Source organism: Serinus canaria, chromosome 2 (genome assembly GCF_022539315.1).
Source record: "Serinus canaria isolate serCan28SL12 chromosome 2, serCan2020, whole genome shotgun sequence".
NCBI classification, from domain to species: Eukaryota; Metazoa; Chordata; class Aves; order Passeriformes; family Fringillidae; genus Serinus; species Serinus canaria.
This window is the reverse complement of record NC_066315.1, coordinates 122921569-122942283: the sequence shown is the minus strand read 5'-3', so window position 1 is coordinate 122942283 and position 20715 is coordinate 122921569. Positions and strand designations below refer to the sequence as shown.

General features: G+C 37.7%; 1 protein-coding gene across 1 annotated transcript in view; it reads left to right on the top strand.

The window, feature by feature from the left end:
- The window catches only part of TPD52 (tumor protein D52), a 123771-nt gene that overhangs the window by 45465 nt on the left and 57591 nt on the right, over positions 1-20715 (top strand). The window contains exon 6 of the mRNA XM_050970881.1: positions 13836-14017. Within this exon, the coding sequence (XP_050826838.1) occupies positions 13836-14017 (182 nt within the window). The remainder of the gene's footprint in view (positions 1-13835; positions 14018-20715) is intronic.

The window sequence follows — 20715 nt, the reverse complement described above, 5'->3', positions numbered from 1 at the left end:
AAGAGGCTTGATAACAGTTCCTGTATGGGTTTCCTATGTCAGCTGTTCCTTCAATTTTGAAACTGGATGAAATGGCTGATATTTTGTTGGTGGTGGCTTAGTTTAGGCATATATAAATAAACTTGATAAATGGACACGTTGACACGTGTTTGTCTTCAGATGATTCAAAAAGCGCAGGGATGGTAATTTTCCAATGTAGCTCTTGAAGTTTTTTTTTGCAGCAGTGTATGCTGCTGCCCTTACCTCAGAACTGCCTGCTGGGGTCTCTGCTGTGTTGGTAATTTTATAGGGGTTCAGGTTTGTGTTTTAGCTTTCACCTTCAGTTTACAGTTTTGTTGTTACTGTTTTGTTAATAGTGAATCTTATAGACAAGGCACCTAAATGTTGATTAAAACTGTTGAAAAGTTAGCAACATGGTAAGCCAAATATCCTGATAAACCCATATGACATTTGTCTACAGCAGGCAACTCACTTCTTGCTGCATTTGCCTTCTACACTTTTATATTTAAGTTTTGCATTATAAACAACAAAGAAAAAAAAGACAGGTTTAAAGTTCTTTTTTTTCTCTATGGAATTGCTTAATGAAATCTTTTAGAAGGACCAAGTGTTACCTTCATTAAAGCTGCTTGCCTAGTAAAAGTAGGAAACCTTGTCTTTAGGAAGGATGAGATGATTTTTGATACAGGTAGAGAAATGTTTTTTGAGCTGTGTTGTTAGCTCAGTTACCAAAGTTTGAAGAAAATATAAGAATAAACTCACTAATTAAGAATAAATGGACATTTTTTCTGTCACTGTAAACTAAGTAGTCTAAAAATGTTTCAAATGGGAGTGGTGAAGTTTGTCAAGTGTCCTTTTAGGTAGAAACGGGCTGTCATTAAGTGAACTTCGCTGCCAGTCTGCTCTATGTGTCACCGTGTGATGGAGCTGCTCTGTTGGGACGTTTTCATGTGAGAGTAGCAGGGCACAACCATCAGGTGCGTGTCAGGGACTGCTTCCACGAGCAGAAAGTTGTCCTTGCTCAGAAGGAGGGATCTGCAGCCCCGGGCTCGGCCTGGCTGGGCCCAGCCGGGCAGGGATGCTGCTCCGGGGGCTGGGTGAACATCCCCGCCCGGCACAGCAGAGGGCACTGCTCCTTTCCAGATGTCGCGGCAAAAGCAGCACCTTGAGGGATTTCCTATTTAATTCCTTGAATACCATGTTTGAAGGGAAAGCATCTGTTAAGAAGAAACGTAACTGATTTTGTCTGAAGTTCAGATAGAAGGGATTGGATTGGTATCAGTACATTATAATATCTACTTTCTGAAAGAGAGAGATCAGGAATTATTCTTCTAGGCACATAGATGTTTTTAAATTAATTTAGCCAGAGGTTCTTTGCTGAAAGGATTAGTAAATTTGAGGAAGGTGTCTGTGTATTTAAAAAATAAAATATCAGTATTGAAAGAAAGAAAATGAAAAAATATTTTCATAGGTCATATAAAAAGCCGTTTCATGTGTTTATGTTTTAGGGGAGAAATTAAAAGCGAAAACACAAAAGTGACAATTGAAAAGGAATGAATTACATTTCTGAAAGCTACATGGGTATCTTTATAAAGAATGTGTCGTTGTCTTGCTTATGCAGTATCTGGGCATCCTCAGGTTAAAATAGTATGTGACACTGGATGTTTTGAAATCAAATAATAAAAAAAAAATTATTTTCATCTAATAATTGATGGGAAATATTTCTTTCAATCTGTCTTCCCACCTAAGTTAGCATTTAGAAGGTGATTTTAGTGAAATTGCAGTTATTTGAGAGCAAATATGCTGATAATTATTTAGTGCAATTTTCACTTGTAATTTTCATAGTGTAATATTTCTTAGTATACCCGTAATCTTTATGTGACTGGAGTGCTTTGCTAGTGTAACTAATGCTAACTAATAAATAACATTCTTTGTTTAATTACAAATATAACAGTTATATGCCAAGTGCAGAGGTCACTGTTTTAGGTGGATTATCTTCTGGCCAGCATTCAGGTGGTGGAAACTGCTCACTAACTGAGAGAGGGACATGCCAGTTGTGGGGTTTGTGGGATTATGTGTGCCTGTGCTATGAACACATCCTGGTGCTTTCAAGTTCGTGCTAAATAAGGATTTTGTCACAACCTTCTCAGCATCCTCTCAGCTGGATCTCCTTGAAATGCTGGTTTGTATTACAGTAGGAATCAACCTGTTTGTCCTTCTTTTGACTTCTGTGAAGGAGCAGTTCTGTATTGTGAATGCTCTTGCTGAGGCACCAGAACTTGTCTGTTCTGACTTGGGTTTGTCCCAGCTGAAGGCGCAGCTGGGTCTGTCAGATGACCTGCTTTGCATGTGACAGAAGTGCTTGCATGACAGGATTTTGTAAATTTTGTAAATTTGTAAATTTGTAAATTTTGTAAATTTGTGTTGGGTGTTGGAGCAACTCTCTCTGAAAGGAAGTAGGCAGGACTTCTGATGTTGGACAGCAGAGGAATGATGCATGCTGCCCTTTGGAGGACTTAATTGTGAGTAACACTGTCACTGCTGCCTATCACAGCCATGTACTCAGGGACACAGATTCATGTGGGAAGGCCCTGGGCCTGTAATCCTCAGTTGACGTGAGGAAGATGAAGATCACAGCTCTGGAGGAGTTGTCTCTGCAGCTTGCTCCCTCAGATAGCTCTGGGTTGGCGAGTTGGTTGCTTTGGCATTGCTGGGGGTCCATGAGTGGTAGGTGATATGGTTGTCAGAGTGAAATGCCCAAAATTAAACTGTCTTGGGGCTGCCAGTGTCATGGAGAAAAGGAGGTGCATGACAGTTGCCTGGGATTGGTTGACTGCCTGTGAGATACCTGGAAGAAGGTGATGTAACCATAATGTGACAGTTAAATAGGAATTGAAATATTTTCTAGTGGTTACTATTATCAACAGGGTATTTACATCCCCTGCTGCTGTGGGAGAGCCCAGTTATTCTCCTATTATGACTATTGAAACAGCATCCTGTCCCCCAGGAACCTGGAAAAAGAAAAGTGCCTGGAAGAGCGGGGTAGTGATAAATGGAGAAAGGCAGATACTGGGCTCAAAACACCATGGGCTGTTCTCAGGACTGTATGTACTCATCTGGTTAGGTTTTCTTTTTGACATAATCCATTGCAGTAGGTTCACCCACTTTCTGTGATTTAGATGCTAATGGTCTATTTGTTTGCTATGAAGTTATCCTTGAAAGAAATATATAGATAAACACTTCATGTTTTAAATTCTATATAGAAGTTATTAAATTTCAAGAAAAACAAGCTGCTTTATTGTGACCAAATTCTGTGCTATTTTGTGTTGTGAAATAAAATCTTAGCTCAGCGTTGTTCAGTAAATGATCCACCTGGCTAGTCAACAGCATATTTTCAAAGCTGCATTTGAAATTCTTTATGAAAGTCTTGTTTTGCAGTTTCTTTGCTGTGTATCCAGTCAAAATGTGAGCATACATGGAAAACCTTCCTTTTACTACAAACACAAAGAAGCTGATATTGAGTCAACCAGTGCAGCAGATTGTACATTTATAAGACTTGTTGGGTAAGCTTTGGTGGTTTGGGTAGCATTATAGTGTGTTAGCAATATGACTTTCTGATTTTAAATGGGCAGCTGATTGATGAAAAAGTTTCAAATAAAGAATCTAGAAGTAGCAGATGATTAATTTTCGTGATACAGCTGGGCTGACCTTCCCCTCCCCAGATGTCCTCTAATGTTTTATGCTATTCCTCCTAAGCACATGCTCAGTTACATAAAGTCACAGGAAAAAAAAAAAAAGTTTGTTTTTAAATTTTGATGATGTGTGTCACTGTTTATAATATAAAAGCACCCAGACTCAAACACAGTAGTGTAAACCTTTGACTTTTCTAATAATGGGCAGGGAGAGCCATAATTGTCTAAAAATAAATCACCTTTATTTGCATTTATTCTGGTAGCACAATATCTGTTGTTGGGCATATGAGTCTGTTAATTGAAAAAATTGACATTTTTTTTGTGAACAGTACTGCTACACTTCAGTTAGTAGCATGTAGTAAGGCACTGGTAAGTTAAATATGTTTACAAAGTATTCTGAATAATTATGCTCTTTCATGAGTTGAAGGACAGTTTGTATACTGCATCTCAGTGATAAGGTTAAGAAGCACACATCCCATCTTCAAATAGAGAAAAGGCTGCAAATAGCTTTAACAATGGGGATTTCTAGGCAACAAAGAAGTTTTGATACTAAAAGTACAGTTTAGGAAAACCTGTTGAATATTAGGCACAGCACCCAAATCCTATTCTTGTGATCTTTTTTTTTTTTCTTTTGAGATCTACATGATCCTTCTTGAAAAGTGTAATTGTGAGAGACAAAAGGTAGTTTTAAGCATGGTATTTTACTGGTTTACTACTACACGTATTTGGTTCTCTTTTAAAAATGTTCTTAGTTCACAGTATTACATTGTTCATTATTATGAGGGCAATATATATACAAATATATACATTCAAGCATATCATGTGTTCTCTGGACAGCTGAGATTTTTTTAATTAGAAGTTGTTCTGTATGCAAAAATTAAACTAGGTTTGGAATATGCTGTATTCATCAGTCAGCACTGCAGTGAGTACCAAAATATGGGGCTTGATGGAAGGTTGTTAATGAAGATAAATTTATATCCAGTAGTGTATGATGAAACTTTTGTTGTTTTTAAAATTGGAGTGTAATCCTTTCCTAATCTGCAATCAAAATATGATTTTAAGCACTTTTTAAAAATTTATGATTTCACTGTGGGAAGTTGGCTTAACATTTGTGTCTGTAGCCAGGCAAATCTTCCAGCGGTCTTTGCCAAGTATGACAACCCTTGTAACTTCCTATAACTGTGTTTGCTTCCCTTTGGACAATGCTACTAAATATGAATAATCCTGTTCTTGGTAATACTGAAGTTCAGTACTCTCCATGTTTTTTCTTTTTAGGATTAGAAAAGTTGGTAAACAGGAGCTGTAACTTGGACAAAATGAAGATACTCTTCAGTGAAAATAATTTATTCCTGCATTACATGAATTTCAAAATAACCCTGTAGGTATTTTTGTGCAGTAGCCTCCTTAATTAGTTACAGTTCTTCCTAGGTGGAAGTCAGTGAAGCAGTACAGTTCTTACATTTTTTCTTTAGGAGTTATGTGCCAGAAAGTTTTATGGCTTGCATGGTATTTGTATTGTTGAAAGCATAACATGTAACTGAAGCTTAGACTAATGATTTTTAGGCTGGATCAATCACTGGGGCCATCTAGGCTGACTTGGACTGACATAAGGCACTGAATTTCAGCCAGAGGCTTTTGCATTTACCCTAGCAAGTGTGTCTTTCAGGTAAATTGGTGGACTTCAAAACTGATGAATACCCTTTGCTCTTGTGAGAGACCCCACCTGGAATACTCCATGCAGTTATGGGGTCCCCAGTATATGAAACATGTATCAAGTCCAGAGGAGGCCACAAAAATGATAGCAGGGCTGGAGCACCACTACTGTGAAGAAGACAGGCTGAGAGAGCTGGGGCTGTCCAGCCTGGAGAAGAGAAGGCTCTGGGAAGACCCTTCTGTGTACTTTTAAGATAAAGTAAAAAGTCTCTCTCAGTCATTATTAGTAGGGCCTGTGGTGATGGGGGCAATGGTTTTAAACTGGAAGAGGGTGGATCTAGGTTGGACAAAAGGGAGAATGGTGGGGGTGGTGAAGCACTGGAATAGGAAGCTGTGGATACCCCATCCCTGGAAGTGTTCAAGGCCAGGTTGGATGGGGCTCTGAGCAACCAGGCCCAGTGGCAGATGTCCCTGCCCATGGCAGGGGGCATTAGGACTAGGTGACCTTTACAGTCCCTTCCAGCCCAAATAATTCTGTGAAAAAAATATCAGTTGTAACATGTGTGTGTAAGAAAGCAACATCCATCCAAGTTTCTATTCCAGCATTACCTTTGGTGTTTAAAGCCTTTTGAGGGCAGTTGGATATCCAGTTGATGTAACTATCTAAATGTGATTTCCTAGAGGCTTTTTATTAGTGTTATTGTAGTTTATTTAGGTCTAAATGTTAACTAAGTAGGATATTCTTCATATTCCAGTGCTTATAGCTTAGCTGATTTCAAATGGAGTGGCAAAAGCCACTCTAAATTCACTGGTTTACAACTAAGATTTTCAATACTGTTAGATTGTTTTGACCAAGCTGCAAATAAGGCTTATGGAGTAGATCATGCTGTCTGAGATGTTCCACAGGGGAGAGGGTGCTCTCCTCCAGAGAGTTCAGTTCAGTAACCTTGCAGGTATGGTGGGACTTTGAGACTACAAGCACGCATGTGCAGCAGGCACTACGAGATTTTACCTTGAAGTTAGCAGTGAGAGTGGAGTTCTGTGCTCCTTCAAGCCTAATCCTGAAGTATGAACAAAAAAAGAACTCAGGGCTTTCATGAGGAGGATTTTACAAAATCCTATTAGGCTTTGACAATAAAATCTTAAAATCCCTCAAAAAATATCTGGAGTGAAGTTAGAGTGATGCTTTGCCAGACAGTTACTGCTCCTCGTCAAGGGATGGTTAAATGCCTCATTTCAGCTTCTTCCAATCTTTTTAGCTGATGACTTTTGTTTGGTTTGCATTTTAAAATAAAACCATATTTCTTCACCGTATTCTTGTGCTGAGGAGAGTGTATGGATGTTCCTCTTTTGATTGAAACAGCAGAAGTTTGCTTTGCTTTCTGGTCATTCTTCAGGGGTACTTGCAGTTTTAAAATTATGATAAGAAATAACTCCGGACAATTAAAACCTGAAGTAAAGTTTTTGAAAGTTAAGAAAAATTTAGTGAATATATATAGCAGTCAATTTACCTCATCCTCTTGTAGGCAAAACAGAGCTGTTCCCCTTGCTTTTTCCAATCATAAAACCTGAAAGATTTTTTTTGCTCCAAATGCTACAGTTTTGGAGGAGAATCTGGTGCTTACTGTGTTCTTCTTGAATATCACTTTTGTAGTACCACATTGTATTAACAAGTAGTTCTGTTTTCTTCTCCCCGTCCTACTTTTTTCAAAATTTTTCTTTAAAAAGTTGAGTACAATACTATCTGTGTATATTCGAAAACTATGGAATTAGGAGTTTTCTACCATTGGTGGTGCAACTGAAATCATTACTCAGACTGAGGAGAAATGGAGGAATATGGTGTCTGATGGAACTCTTAGTTACACTGTTATTTCTTCTACTGGCCTGTAGATATTAAATAATTAATAGTAGGCTAGAATCCTTATAACTAAAATAATTCCCTTATAGAATTCAGAACATGCTAGCTGGTGTGGAAGTGCTGTCTTCATGGAAATTTGGCTTTGTAACAACTGTTGCATAGGAAGTGATTAATATGAAGTTTTTTATAAATATCTTGTATATATATATCTATATGTATCTGTATATCTTTTAAATATCTAGCAGGGAAGCTTCTAGTTTTCTCCTTTACTGCCTTCAAAGCTCTTCTTCATGACTTTGCAGTCATTAATCTTAGATTTTCCTCTAAATTACTGCTTTGAATCACAAATCCTTGTTTTATGTTTTCTGTTTGGACTATTTCCCTTCAGTAGTTTTATTAAATAACACCAACGTTCCTTTTGTTTAAGCTTTGTTCAGTATTTAGTCTTCAAAGCCTTTTGTTAACAAGAAGTTTAAATCAGTTCTTCACTTCAGTCTTTTTGTACAGAATAAAGGGGAAAAGTCTCTTGTTTAAACGAAACTGAAGAGGTCTTCCTTGTCTTTGTGGTTGCCCACTTTGAGCTGTAAATGGAATCTGTGGGGAAACAGCATAAACTTCAGGTTTTTGATATTTTTTTTAATAGAACAAAACCTCAGCCCACTCATTGGGGAGGAGAAAGAGCTGTATTCTTGGGAGGACAAATGTAAAGCGTAGAGTAGACTTTAAAGAATAGACTCTGTGTTCATGCTGTCTTTGGTTATAATTGTGCCTGTGCTGTATGTGGGATGATGTGCTGTTATTTATGAGCATTAGTAGGTGAATTTTATGGCTTTTATATTTGGTTGTGTGTATACTGGTAAATTCTGTGTCCCTGTTTATTCTTATACAGCTCTGCCTAATCTGATCTTCCTATTTTCTACTCTGTTCATAGTTTCACCTGTTTGTTTTATCCATAAACATTTGGAGTTTTTAAACAATAGTATTTTAAAATTTTCCTTGGTATATATTACAGAATTAAACATTGGGCTTTAAAAAATTCTAGAATAGCCTGAATGTTTTTAAAGCATTGGCATCATGCTGGTGTTTACTTTGTGTTGTCTGTGTATAGGAGTGGCATATATTAATGAGGAATTTGCAGATTATCTTCCTTAATACTGCCCAAGATGAATGTCATTGGCAAATAGGAGAGTAACAAGTAATTTGGTACTTTTTCCAATGGCTATCAAATACTAGAATAAAGATAGAGATGGTTCCTGTCTTTGCATTACTGTTCACATTCAAGTCCAAAAGATGCTCCTGAATTATATTTCATCTTAGACTTCTAATTTCGTAGAACCATATGATGACCTGAGTTGGAATGAACCTTAAGGATCATCTAGTTCTAACCCTCCTTCCATGGGCAGGAACACCTTCCACTAGACCAGGTTTCTCAGAGCCCTGTACAGCCTGGCCTTAAGCACTTCCAGGGATGGGGCATCCACAGCTTCTCTGTTCTTCCACGTACTACAGAATAAAAGCAACTCATGTAATGTGTATTGCAAGTACAAGTATTTATCAGATTTTGTTCTTTTTTATTGTTTGCTGTTTATTGTTTATATTTGTTGATAATAAACAAGTAGGTGAACCCCTGCAGAACTATAGTTTGTTTTGTTTAAAAAAATAATGGTAGGCACAAATCTCCAAAGGAGTAGGTTGTATAATACTATAGTTAGTGCTGTATACTGAGGTGGGTACTGGTGGTCTTTTCTGCATCTCAGGATGTATCTAAGCTGTGGGACAGGGTTTGAAAAATTTGAAGGAAAGAAAAAAACCCTAATTATGTGTCACCTTGGCCCTTGGGGAGAAGTACAGGTGGTAGACACCCGAAGTCGGCAGTGCAGGATGTTTTGCTCAGTACAGAATTACTTTAGAAGAGGAGACACAATGTCTGTGACTACTGGAGGTGTGGAGGTTTAGTGGGAATGCTGTCTTGGTAGATAATGGCTGTACAATGGAATGAGCCTGAATATTCAAAGCTCAGTTGGTTTTTAAGAAATGTACCTTGGGCATGTACTAGAAGTTGGCTGTATTTTTTGAGTAAGTAATAAATGTTAGTGTCAGTTCTTACACTTTAAAAATACTTTTTCCCTAAACTTTCTTTTTCCTACTAATATGGGAAGCAGAGTTTTTTCTTTGGGAAACCTCTAAGAATTACTGATTACTGCTAGGCATAAAGTTGTGAACATGTTCAAAGTTGAAGGTGGAGAAGCTATATGAACTTATTTGGTCAAGGGGAGGCTGAGAGCTGCTCATCCCTGAGATGAGTTAAAGGCAAGATGCCTAGAGTTTGAGTCCTTATGTTCTGAGAGGAGAATAAGATACATCTTGAGAAGATGTAGCTTCTCAAGAAGGACTCATCAGCTTTAGAACAAATAGTTTAATGTATAAAAATAAGGCAGCACCTAGAGAAAACACTTTGAGAGATGTAATTGCTTGTTTGCTTATATGTTGAAATTTCAGTCACTGTAGTCCTGTCAGTCCACTTGGTGCTCCTCCTGAGTGTCCAGTGCTGTTTCTTGGGATAACCTCAGTGTCAGAGAAACTGTGTTGGTGAAAACAAAGCTTGATGGTTATTCTTTGATAAATTCAGGAGAGTTCTCAAGTTGGCAATGCTTCTTGAGCTACTTCTGGATGGACGGCCATTAACTGTTGGATGTCAGATTTTGTGGTGCAGTGTCTGAGTTGGTCCTGCTGTCTTTAAGGTGATATTCTAATGCATTATAGAGTTCTGACTTAAATACAGCTTGTTGCTTTCAAGTAAAAAGTAGTAAAACAAAGAAATTTGGTAAATAAACTGCATGAATCTCTATGACCTGTTACCCTAGTAATGCCTTCAGCACTTAACCAAATCCTGGGATTTAGGTTTATATCTAAGCAACAGTGCACACCTCCAGTGGTTATAAGGTATGGAAAATTAAGGTTTCCTGGGCTAGTAGATAGTAGAATTTTTTAGGTTGCTTGTTGAAATAAGTGCATTATCATTATATACTTGTTCAGTGGGTAGCTTAATATGTTGGGTTTTGTTTTAATATTCTTTATACCAGGCTCCAGTCACCTTTCCTAAGTAAAATAGTGGATGTTGAAAGTGATCTCAGGAGGTTATCTGTTCACACCCCTTGTTCCAAGCAGGATAAACTTAGTTGAGGTTGCTCAAGGCCTCTTCCAGTCCCATTTTGGATATCTAAGCTATTGGGGCCCTTAGCTATTGAGCATTCACACTAACTTAATACTGCAAGTTGGTTTTTCTATTTTGTTGTTTCGTGTAAGTAACTTTGGACAGAGAGGTCTGTCTAGCTATGGATGACAGTGCTGAGGAAAACCAATTTGATAGTTACAGAGGGTTGTGTTCTTTGCATGCTGCTAGATGTTAATATGTCATTCACCCCTTAATTGTAGCAATCAGATCACCAATCTCCCATCTCTCCTCATCCATATCTCTCACATTCCAATGTGCATTCTACTTGCCTTTGCAAGCAGACATAAAGCACGTAGCCTGGGTTTTCAGATATTTTGCTCAGTGGGTGGGATAGGGCCACCCTGCTTGTACAGTCATAGGCTTTGCTCCACAAATAGTATGTTGCATTCCTCCATTACTTCTTTTGTTTGGATCCTACTGGGGTTTAAGTCTGTGACTTTTCCCACTCTGTGGTTAATATGTATCATCTTGGAGAGTTCTGTTTCTGAATGAGCTGCTGCTTCATTGAACTGTGCACGCTGAAAGTGGTTGGTATCCAAATATGTACAAAAAACACTTTAAAATCCAGAAATTAGAAGGAAAATTAAACAGATTTGGCATTAAAGAAGGAGGAGGGTAAAAAAAGCCTTTATACTTCAAGTACTTGAAAAAAAATATACCATTTGTGCTTCTGAATTTTGTAATTATCTTCAATTTTTGTGACTTGACATGTTATCAATATATCATCTGTCAGAGCTGCATGACCAGCACTCCTTGAGAATCAGAAAAGTGCTTAATAAAGTGTGTTGCCCTGTTACTCTACAGTCACCCTGCTTTTCTGTAATGCTACTGTGGAGAATCCAGTTAAGGAGATTTAGAAGTTGTAGAGGAAAGTACTCAGAATGTCAATAAATCTCTTTAAATGCTTGAGATAAATTACTCTTTAATGAGATCTGCTGTAGGTTATGCAGAAGATGGGAGAAAATACTGCATTTTATCTCACTGTATTTCTAGAATTCACAAAATAGTCCTTGATGGCAGTAACTAATGGCATCTCTTGAGGATTATTTTATACATAAATCAACTATTTGTGCTCCTGAGAAGTTCCTCTCCAGTGTGCAGAATAGAGAAGGCTGCAGTCTTGTAGGGCCATGATAGAATTCTAACAGATTCCCGGTGGCTTCTTGGAAAACTGTCCACAGTGAAGAATGGCAAAAAATTTCTTTGAACATTATCATCTGTATTTTACTTTAATCTGTTTATAGTAGGCAATGAGCAGATCTGTCACTGTGTAAAGATAGCATTTGTTTGTTGTGTACAGAGATTATTTCACAAGTAAGTTTGCACATGGGAGAATTTTTCATCTGTATATTTTCTTGCTGGGGATAAAAAGAAGAGACATATTATTAAGTAGAATAGGCCATTTTTAGGTGATGAAAACAGGAAATCCATAAGATACTAGTGTGCTCATCTTCATGAAGTGCTGTGAGATTTTTTTTTTAGTGTAGAGAGCCCTACTGAGGGTGCCATTGTATGAAAGCAGCATGGATGAGGTGAATGCCATTAGGTGAGTGTAACTGCACATCTACTGTGAGCTGTATTGATTGCTTAGCAAACAATCTCAGTGTTGCTCAGTGTGTTCAGATGTCATTGCTAATGACATCTATGTAAATAATATAGGAAAGTCTCCTTCAGACCAAACTTAGAAGTTCTCTTGATCCTCTCTGCTAGCTCAGGCTTTGTTCAAATGATGTACAGGCAAGAAAAGGCAGTTCATTTGATGGTGTGGATCATCTCATTTAAATATGTCCTCTTACTGTTTCCAGCATTTTGCATCTTTTTCTTGGTGCACTTACAAGTGCATCCTGTGTAATTAATTTTCATTTGAATTTAGAATGCATAGTGAAATTCAAGCAATGCTGTGTTTGGAACCCTATATGATAGCAGCTTTCCTGTGTGAGATCCTGCTGCTCTGTTTGTGGTTTACCATGGCCAGATGCTTTCTTTTTGTGGTTTGTGTGCACGTATGCACATGTTGCACATTTTCAGCCCTTGTCCTTGGGATGCTGCATTTAACAGTTCCTGTTTCTGAAGCAGCAAATGTACCAGGTGTCAGATCTCCAGCTTGTAATTCCCGAGGCTTTGTCCCATCAGAACAATTTGTGCTGTTTATGTCTTCCAGCAGAGCTGGAATTCAAAACTGTCTCTTGTTTTGACTTTTCTAAGAATAAAAGTTTCCAAAAGTACAAGTGGAAAATGATGGTATTATTCTCTGTTCATATAAAATGTAGATGGAATTTCAGCAACCACTTGAAGCAGTCAATGGGAAAGTGTGTTGTTGAAGCCAGCAGAGCTCTGAACTGTTAATTACTTGATTATTCAGTTTAGTTCTTCTGCTGGTTCCAAAACAGTTTGAAATCTTGCACAAAATAATTATTATCAAGTAATTATACTAAATGTGGGGAAAATTAATAGATTCTAATTTTAAAAATCTATTTAGCTATCTATAAAATTTTTTCCTTAGATTCACTTTCAGGTATGGGTTGCTCCCAAAACGCTTCTCCCTTTTCATTTGTTCTTAGCAAGTAAGCTTTTCTTACTAATTGCATTTCAAAGGTGACAATCTTAAAAAGTGGTCATACTCAGGATATCAGAGATGGCATGTGGGAGATTGAGTCTCAGTTTAATATAACTGGATATTTTCACTCAGCAGATGATGGTAAGCCTGTGATGGTAAATTTTCTCAGGTTACAGAACAGAGATCTTTCACTCCATGAAGCATAGCAGGAAGGTTTGTGTTCTTGCATTTTCCCAAAGCTCTATGAGAAAAAAAATGGCATTTTGGTTTTATTTAGTTACTTTGATTTTGTGGAGTGAAAAATGAGAGAAGGGATGGCTCATTTTTTTTTAATGTTAGATCCATCCTGTGCATGCTTTCTTCTTTTGCTGCCTTTGAAAAATGGTTTTGTTCTCTAAAATAAAGACCTTAAGTATTATTCATTATAAAATACTTGCATGAATAGCTGCAAGGTGCTAATTCAGGTTTGGTTTTCACTGAGGAGATAACAAAGAGATGAGCAGTGTTCTTTTTGGGAATATCTCCTACATTAGGAATGCATTTTTAAATTAACTTACCTAACCAGTAGTAGAACTGGCAGATGTTTTCAGGAGATGCACACTGTTATGCTTTTCTTTGACGGAATTAATGAAAACTTTACCTTTAATGTGTTAAATATTTGGAGTTGGAGAAAGGTACCAGATGCTTCCTTAGAAGTCTTGCTAAAAATGTGATGAACATGTGAAATCTTTACTTGCTATTCAGTGAATGAAGCCTTTTTGTATGTTGAAAGTTTAATTTAAATCCTCCTTCCAACAGCATGTTTTGTGAAATGTTTTTTTCTTTTTTATTATTCAACTGTAGGTTCCTTCAGAGAAATCGGAATCCTTTGCATCCATGTTGAGACGATCTCCTTTAATTCAGATGGGGCCTGCCAAAGATAAAATTGTCATTGGTCAAATATTCCATGTTGTAGAAGATGATCTTTACATAGATTTTGGAGGCAAGTTTCACTGTGTGTGCAAAAGACCAGAAGTTGATGGAAAGTAAGTAATTAATTTTACGGTAGGTGATTGACATCTGTGAGTGTCATCCTGAAATGCTTAGCTAAAGGGACTTCAACATCTTCTGGACAGACCTTGGATAGTTTGTATGAATTCTGGGGTTTAAACTATGGAAGTTAACATATTGTGAAGAATGAAAATCCAGTCATAAACAGATCTACATAGCTCATCACTGTCTGAATTCTTTTACACATTTGCATTGTTGCTATCTGTATTATTCCGACTTATGATGAGCAAAGGAAATTACTGGGTGTTTAGTCACTGAAAAAAAGGGAAATAGTTGTCAAGCGCTGTTTATTAAAATATTTCGGAGTTTTTTGGATGTGGAACTTCAATCCCATGTTAAGTAGTCTTCTTAGGCAGCAGCTATCTCTGCTAAGCATAGATGCATGAGGTGATATACTGGGGAGTTTACATGTTATTTGTGATAACAGTTTTCATAGCAGATGATCAGTGTTAATGTGGTCAAATATTCCATATTGTAGCAGGTGTTTTTATATAGATTTTGATGTCAAGTTTCATTTTGTCCTGAAGTAGAGCAACTGTGGTGGAACTAGAACAGTTGTACTGGGGAATACTGTAATTAGTGAGCTAAAAGATAAGAAAACAATGAATTCTAGTGAAAATGACACTTAAAAACTTTCTAACTGTCTTTGGCACCTTATAATTATGTATTATGCAAAGATCCCTTGTCTATTTCATTTGTCTCCAGGTTGCTTTAATACTTATTTTTTAATACATAGGTGAAACACCATCTTTTTGAATTCATAGCATCAAAATATTTTACTCCATCTCTTTTCCATCTGTTTCCCCTAAGAGAGGAGGAGCATCTTTGTTAATCTGCAATGTCACTGTTTTTGAAACATTAAATATGATTCCTATGATAATCAGTTCTGCAATAGTTGATTTAACAAAAAGAGATTTAACAGAAATAATCACACATTTGTGTGCAAGTCTGCAATAGTATTTTTTCAGAGCATTTTTATACTCAGCTTGTTTTTTTAACAGGTCTGTGACTTTCAGAGCAAATGCGTTTGATGTCCCAGGATGAAATGAGTTCTTTATGCCCATCCCATTTGGCAGCAGGCAAAGATTTTCTTAGTCTGTTGCTGCTACTGTGGTGATACAGCCCTTGTTGCTGTTTGCATCACTTGCTAATTTCAGATCAAGATTAGCTTTGCCTTTCCCACTCCCCTTCTTGCATGCCTGAGGAGTGTTTCTGTATTAAGTCTCAATCTCTGACCATTCCTTTGGGTTTGTGGTCGCGTTCAGATCAAAACTCCCTGTTCAGCTGCACCAGCTTTCTACCAGGCCTGCTCCTTCCGCCCATTAGAAAAGACCCTGGTGAAGCATTGAAGAGTTTGTCCTTATAGATCTCGGATGTCTTCTGGACACTTTTTCATGTCAGGACAGCTTCTCTACTCTGAATAACCCAAAGTTTACTGTCCTGAAGCCTAGATCTGTCTTCTGCCACTTTCTTTTCTCACTTTCCTTCAGCATAGAAGCTCTCATTGCTGGTCTCTGCAGCTGAGACAGACATCACCTATCACATTCCCAAGCAGTTCTTATCTGTCTGTGTGTAACATGTCCAGCAGAAAACCTGTCCTACTTGGGTTGTCTGGCACCTCTGGTGAGAAAGTGTCATCAGGGCACTCCCTCTGATTGCTTGCTTCTCTCCATATTTGTTCCTGCTTGAGCACACATCAGGATATTTGAAGTGCCCTGTGACAATCAAGTCCTACAATCCTGAGGTGGCTTCTGGTTGTTTTAATGAGGCTTCATCCACTTCCTCTTCTGATCACATTGCCCACAGCAGACACTCACCATGAGTCTCTGATGGTCTTTTCTCCAATTTTGGCCCATGGCTCTGAACTGCCTCCTTGCATGATTCATAGCAAGGCCTCATGCTCTCATGCCTTTATGCTTCCACTGCAGCCTCTTTGCCTTGAGCCATGTTTGCTTGCACAGTTCTTCCCAGGCTTGGGGAGGGGACAGCTTTGTGTTTATCTTCAAATCCCTAACTGCAATTCACTCTCCTGGTGAATGCTGAACCCACCACTGCTGTTTCCTTGTGTTGGGGAAGATGAAACAAGAAAGCCTTATAAATATAATTGCCTGGCAAAAGATTTTGAGAATATGGAAACTATAAACAAGATTGAAATGAAAGCAAGCTTTGAGATACCAAGCCTTAGTTACTGAACAACTGGAAAGCAATGGTTTGGCCTGCTGAAGGTAATCCCCTTTTGATTAAACAATACCCTCTGCTTGCAGACAGGTCCAAGGGTCAGAGCAGACCCTACCAGCTTGGCAGAAGGGATCCAAAGAGTAGGTTTTAGGGTTTAAAATGTAACACAGTATGGTAATGTAATGATTCTTATAGGCTGTATGTAAATGCTGTAGGATTTGTATTTTGTACTAGATTGGTTAGTGAAAATTAGAATATTCAGCACAGAAGAAGATTTGTTTTATTGTAACAGGAACTCTGTGTTCTTTTCCTTTTGCTCTTATTCTTTGCACTCTCTCTCTCTTTTGGGCTCCTCTTTGGGGCACCTCTTTGGGGCCTGCTCCGAGCCGTGGCTGGCAGCTCCAAGCAGGGCCCCTGCACCCAGGCCCTTTGCAATAAACCACAAGTTCCAAGACCTGGCTTCAGAGATCTCTCATCTCCGTCTGTCCCGACCGTCCTACCCCTGTTGCTCCTACACCTTGTGTGGTGTTGCTGTTTTGTCATGGTGGTCTGGAATGCTCAGATGGCAAGACAAACTGGGGGAAAGGAATGAAAGATGTCTTAAAAAGCTCACAGGCAAACAAACATCTGTCCACTCCTTCCTTGCTCTCATCTTACCCTCAATAACCTACACCTTTCCTTGTGGTGCATGTTGCAGAGGTACAGGAGAAGGTGAGGCCAGGAGAACTCGTGTTGGTGCAGGTACTTTAGAGTCAGCTGTCCACTGAATGCTGGCAGCATAAGCCTGGGGCTGAGAAGATCTTGGCCAGTTATATTTTTGGCTGTCTTTTATAATGAAAAAAAACAAGCAGATCCCTATAAAACTTGTTTATACTTCCTTGTCACTGCTTTTGAATGGGAATGGAGAGATGGAATTTAATAGCCTGGTATTATTAATGAAGTTAAATTTGGTACTAAACATGGTGGTTCCCAAAATAGAAAAGACAGCATTTACAACATTGAGGATGTAGTGGCAGTGGATATAGTAGTGTTGCTACTCTATATTTAAATGACTTAAAGCATTCATTTGAGATGCAGGTGACTGATTCAAATCCCTATTCTCAGTTCAGTCCAGAAACCTGATTTTTTCTCAGACTACTGAAGTGTTTAAATGCTATTTAGAAGATATGATGCTCTAAATGAAAATAATTAAATAAGAAAGTAAATAATTGAAATAATTCTTGCCAACTTTTTCCAATTAATTGTGTTTCTGGAATTGGAATTTCTAAAATTTACCTGAATTTGCAAAAAAATTGCAGTAGCAAGCAATCTTTTGCCATTTATCTTGAGGACATGTGCTTTTGATATTTCCTTGATATTTCCTTAGTCATTTGGCTCTTTTCTCACCAGAACTCAACTACTTTCATAATATTATGATACAGTTTTCTTTTTCTTATATGATGTCCTGTATTCTTTGAAAATGCTACTGTTTACTTGAAGAGAAACAAAAGGTTCTTGACTATAAAATTTGTTCTCTTGAACTGCTCAGTCCTATTCCTAACAGTTGTGATTTCTTTGAGTGTCCAGGTGAAAGACCCTGTAGTGCTACCACCGTGTGGCCGTAAGAAAGGATTTCACCCTAAAGACTGTCGGGTAAAAAAGTGGCTGGAAAAAAGGTCTCCCTCACTTGGAAAATTTGAAGTAGCTAAATAAATTTCTTCCCTTCTACAAAAAGAAATTTCAGCTTTAAAAAAACCCTAAAATACCTAAACAAAAACCCCAATCAAAACACCACAAACTTTAAGGAAAAGAAACCCTAGAACAGTAATGCAAAATTTAAATTGAATAAACATTTGAAAAACCTTCTAGCTATTTTTGTTTGGTTTTCATTGATTTTTTTCCTTTTTTTTGGACATCCGTTTCATAGAATTGCAGAAAATACATTTTGTTATCAGCATTGATGGTACTGAGATTGAAAGAATGCATTGGCTTAGTTAGAGATCAAATGTATTGTTGGTAAAATCTCACTGAGGTCAGGCAAGGATGTATTTGATTATAAATATCAGTATAATTTTGTTATTTGGGTTTATTTACTGTCTCAGGAGTATTTATTACCCTTATGTTTTCAAGATCTCATGTAATATATGCTGTACTTATTAAATATATTCAACAATTAGCAAACACGTTTCTTGATACAATCTGACTTAAATGCTTTATTAAATTTGCATTTTATACCAACAGCACAGTGATTCTGTTAAATTCTGTTCTCAAACTTTATAAAAATGAGAAAGGGTCTCTAGTAAAGTAAAATTTCTTTACAGCCATGGGAAGAAAATATATTTTTACTCTCTTTTAACATGCAGAGGAATTGAAGTCCTAAAGAAGAAAGTGTCTGTCTTACATCTCCAAAAAAGCAACAACTTAATCCATGGCAAAAAGGTGCTGTTAAAACCTGCTTCTGTCATTATCAGATGGAATTCCTGAGAAGCAGAAAATATGGGAAGGGATTGTGCTGACACTGCCTCTTGCATGGTCTGCACCTGTACTGTTAATGACCAATTTCCATCAAAAGCACAATGGCTTTCAGCAATTTTCTAAAATGTAGGATTGCAGGACCAGCTTCCAAAGAGGATTAAACTGCACCTCTCCATGCCAGTGCAATGAAGCTTTATTTTCAAAGACTGCTGTAACCCTCCAGCAACTCCAGTATTATCAGGCTGTAGGATCAGAAAGAAACTTCCTTTATGCTTGAGTATGCAGCTGGTGCAGGGATTTCCAGTATATCCTGTGGCAATTTTACTTGACACCTTTTATACACTGCATATTTGCCAAACTTAAATAGCAGAGAAGGGAAGAAATCATTTGATGCCGGTTGTGATTTAGAACATGACAGCTTAATGAGCACCTTAAAATATTACCTAATGCTGTTTCTGCAAATTGTATCAAAATATTTACTCTGTTTGAATGACTGCCAGGGTGAATTTTATCTGGGAAACATTTTAAATTCTTCTCTTTTTGTTCTATTTTAAAAATATTTTATAGATAAGGTCAGAATGGAATCCAATGTAAACTAATCTGGTTTCTTAGATTAGGTAATGTGAATAAGGCTGGTTGTTTTCTAGCACATTCATTTTATTAAGACAGTGTTAAATTTATGTTAAAAATAATAGGGGAAAGTGTTTAAAAGATCTTGTAAGATTAAAAAATCAATTTTCTAAAAGAAGAAAAAGAGGTGCATGAAGAGAGATGCTTTTCGTGGGAAAGGATTTCAGTGAGACACTGTTTGGTTTAGTTCGTTTGTGTATTAAAGAGAGTCACAATGTGTTAAGCTGGAGGGTAAGTTTGGGGTTCCCTACTCTGTTTTGATGCCATGTGGATATGCTTTTTGAACGAGTGCATCTCAGCCAGAATGAGCTGCCTCACACAAAGCACCCTGCTCTCGGTGCAGCAGTGACCCTCGTACAAGGGGACATGAACCCTCCTTGCCCTGACTGTTCTGTTTGCAATGGTGCAATATTCCTGTGAAAAGGTTTAGAGAGAGATGTTGGAAACATAACTTTCTAACTCTTTCCTTTAACAAATGACATGACCAAACAACTGGCAGAAGGCTGTACTGCCTGAGACTCAGTGTTCAGCTCCCATTCCCAAGGCCTTTGCTCTTTCATTGCCAGGGGAATCACAGGCATCAAATTCAAAAACATGTTTAACCATCTTTACTCCCTAGAGTATATATTTATTCACTGTCCTCTACTGTTGCTGACTGGAGGGATGGTGGTCTGCCAAACTGGCACATCCTTTGGCTTTCAAGCTTTGAATGTTGATGGAACTATTACTGCTTTAAAAAAAAAAAAAAAAAAAGGGGCAATTAATGTGATATATAGATAAAACATATCTTGCTGCAGTTATGCTGGGTTTAGTTGTACGTGTTTGTTTTTACAGTGGTCTACTTCCTTTTTGCTGTCTGTTGCCAGCAAAATAGCACTTATCTGTAATATGTAATTCTTAACAGGAAAGAAGGAAATTGCTAACCAGCAGTACAAGTGATACAATAAATGATGCTTTTGCAAGTGTCATTTTCAAACTTGCACAGATGCAGAAAGAACAGGTCCTATGAAAGAGGCTGGCAACCTATAGAAATTTAGTGATTTCTTAAAAATTAGTTATGCGTGTTGAAGTTACTGATAAAAGCAGAGGATGCTGAATTGGTGTGGAAAACCACTTTTGATTTTGGTGACGTTGGCTTGTTTAGAAAAGCAGGTCCACTGAGACATGTTTTTTATTCACTCCCAATTTTGGTATGTGAGGGGAATGAACACAGTTCTGACAGAATTATCTCATTCTATTTAGGTGTTCAAATTATTGCTGTTAGCTCATTGGCATTAAGTCAGTGGTTTCTTCCTTTCCCTGCTTCCCTTTTGTTGTAGTTTTCATTCCCAACAGAACAGTCTTTTTCTTACAGGTTTGTGTATTAGTATTCACACTGTAAAAAAAACTCTTACAAGAAGATTGAGAGAAT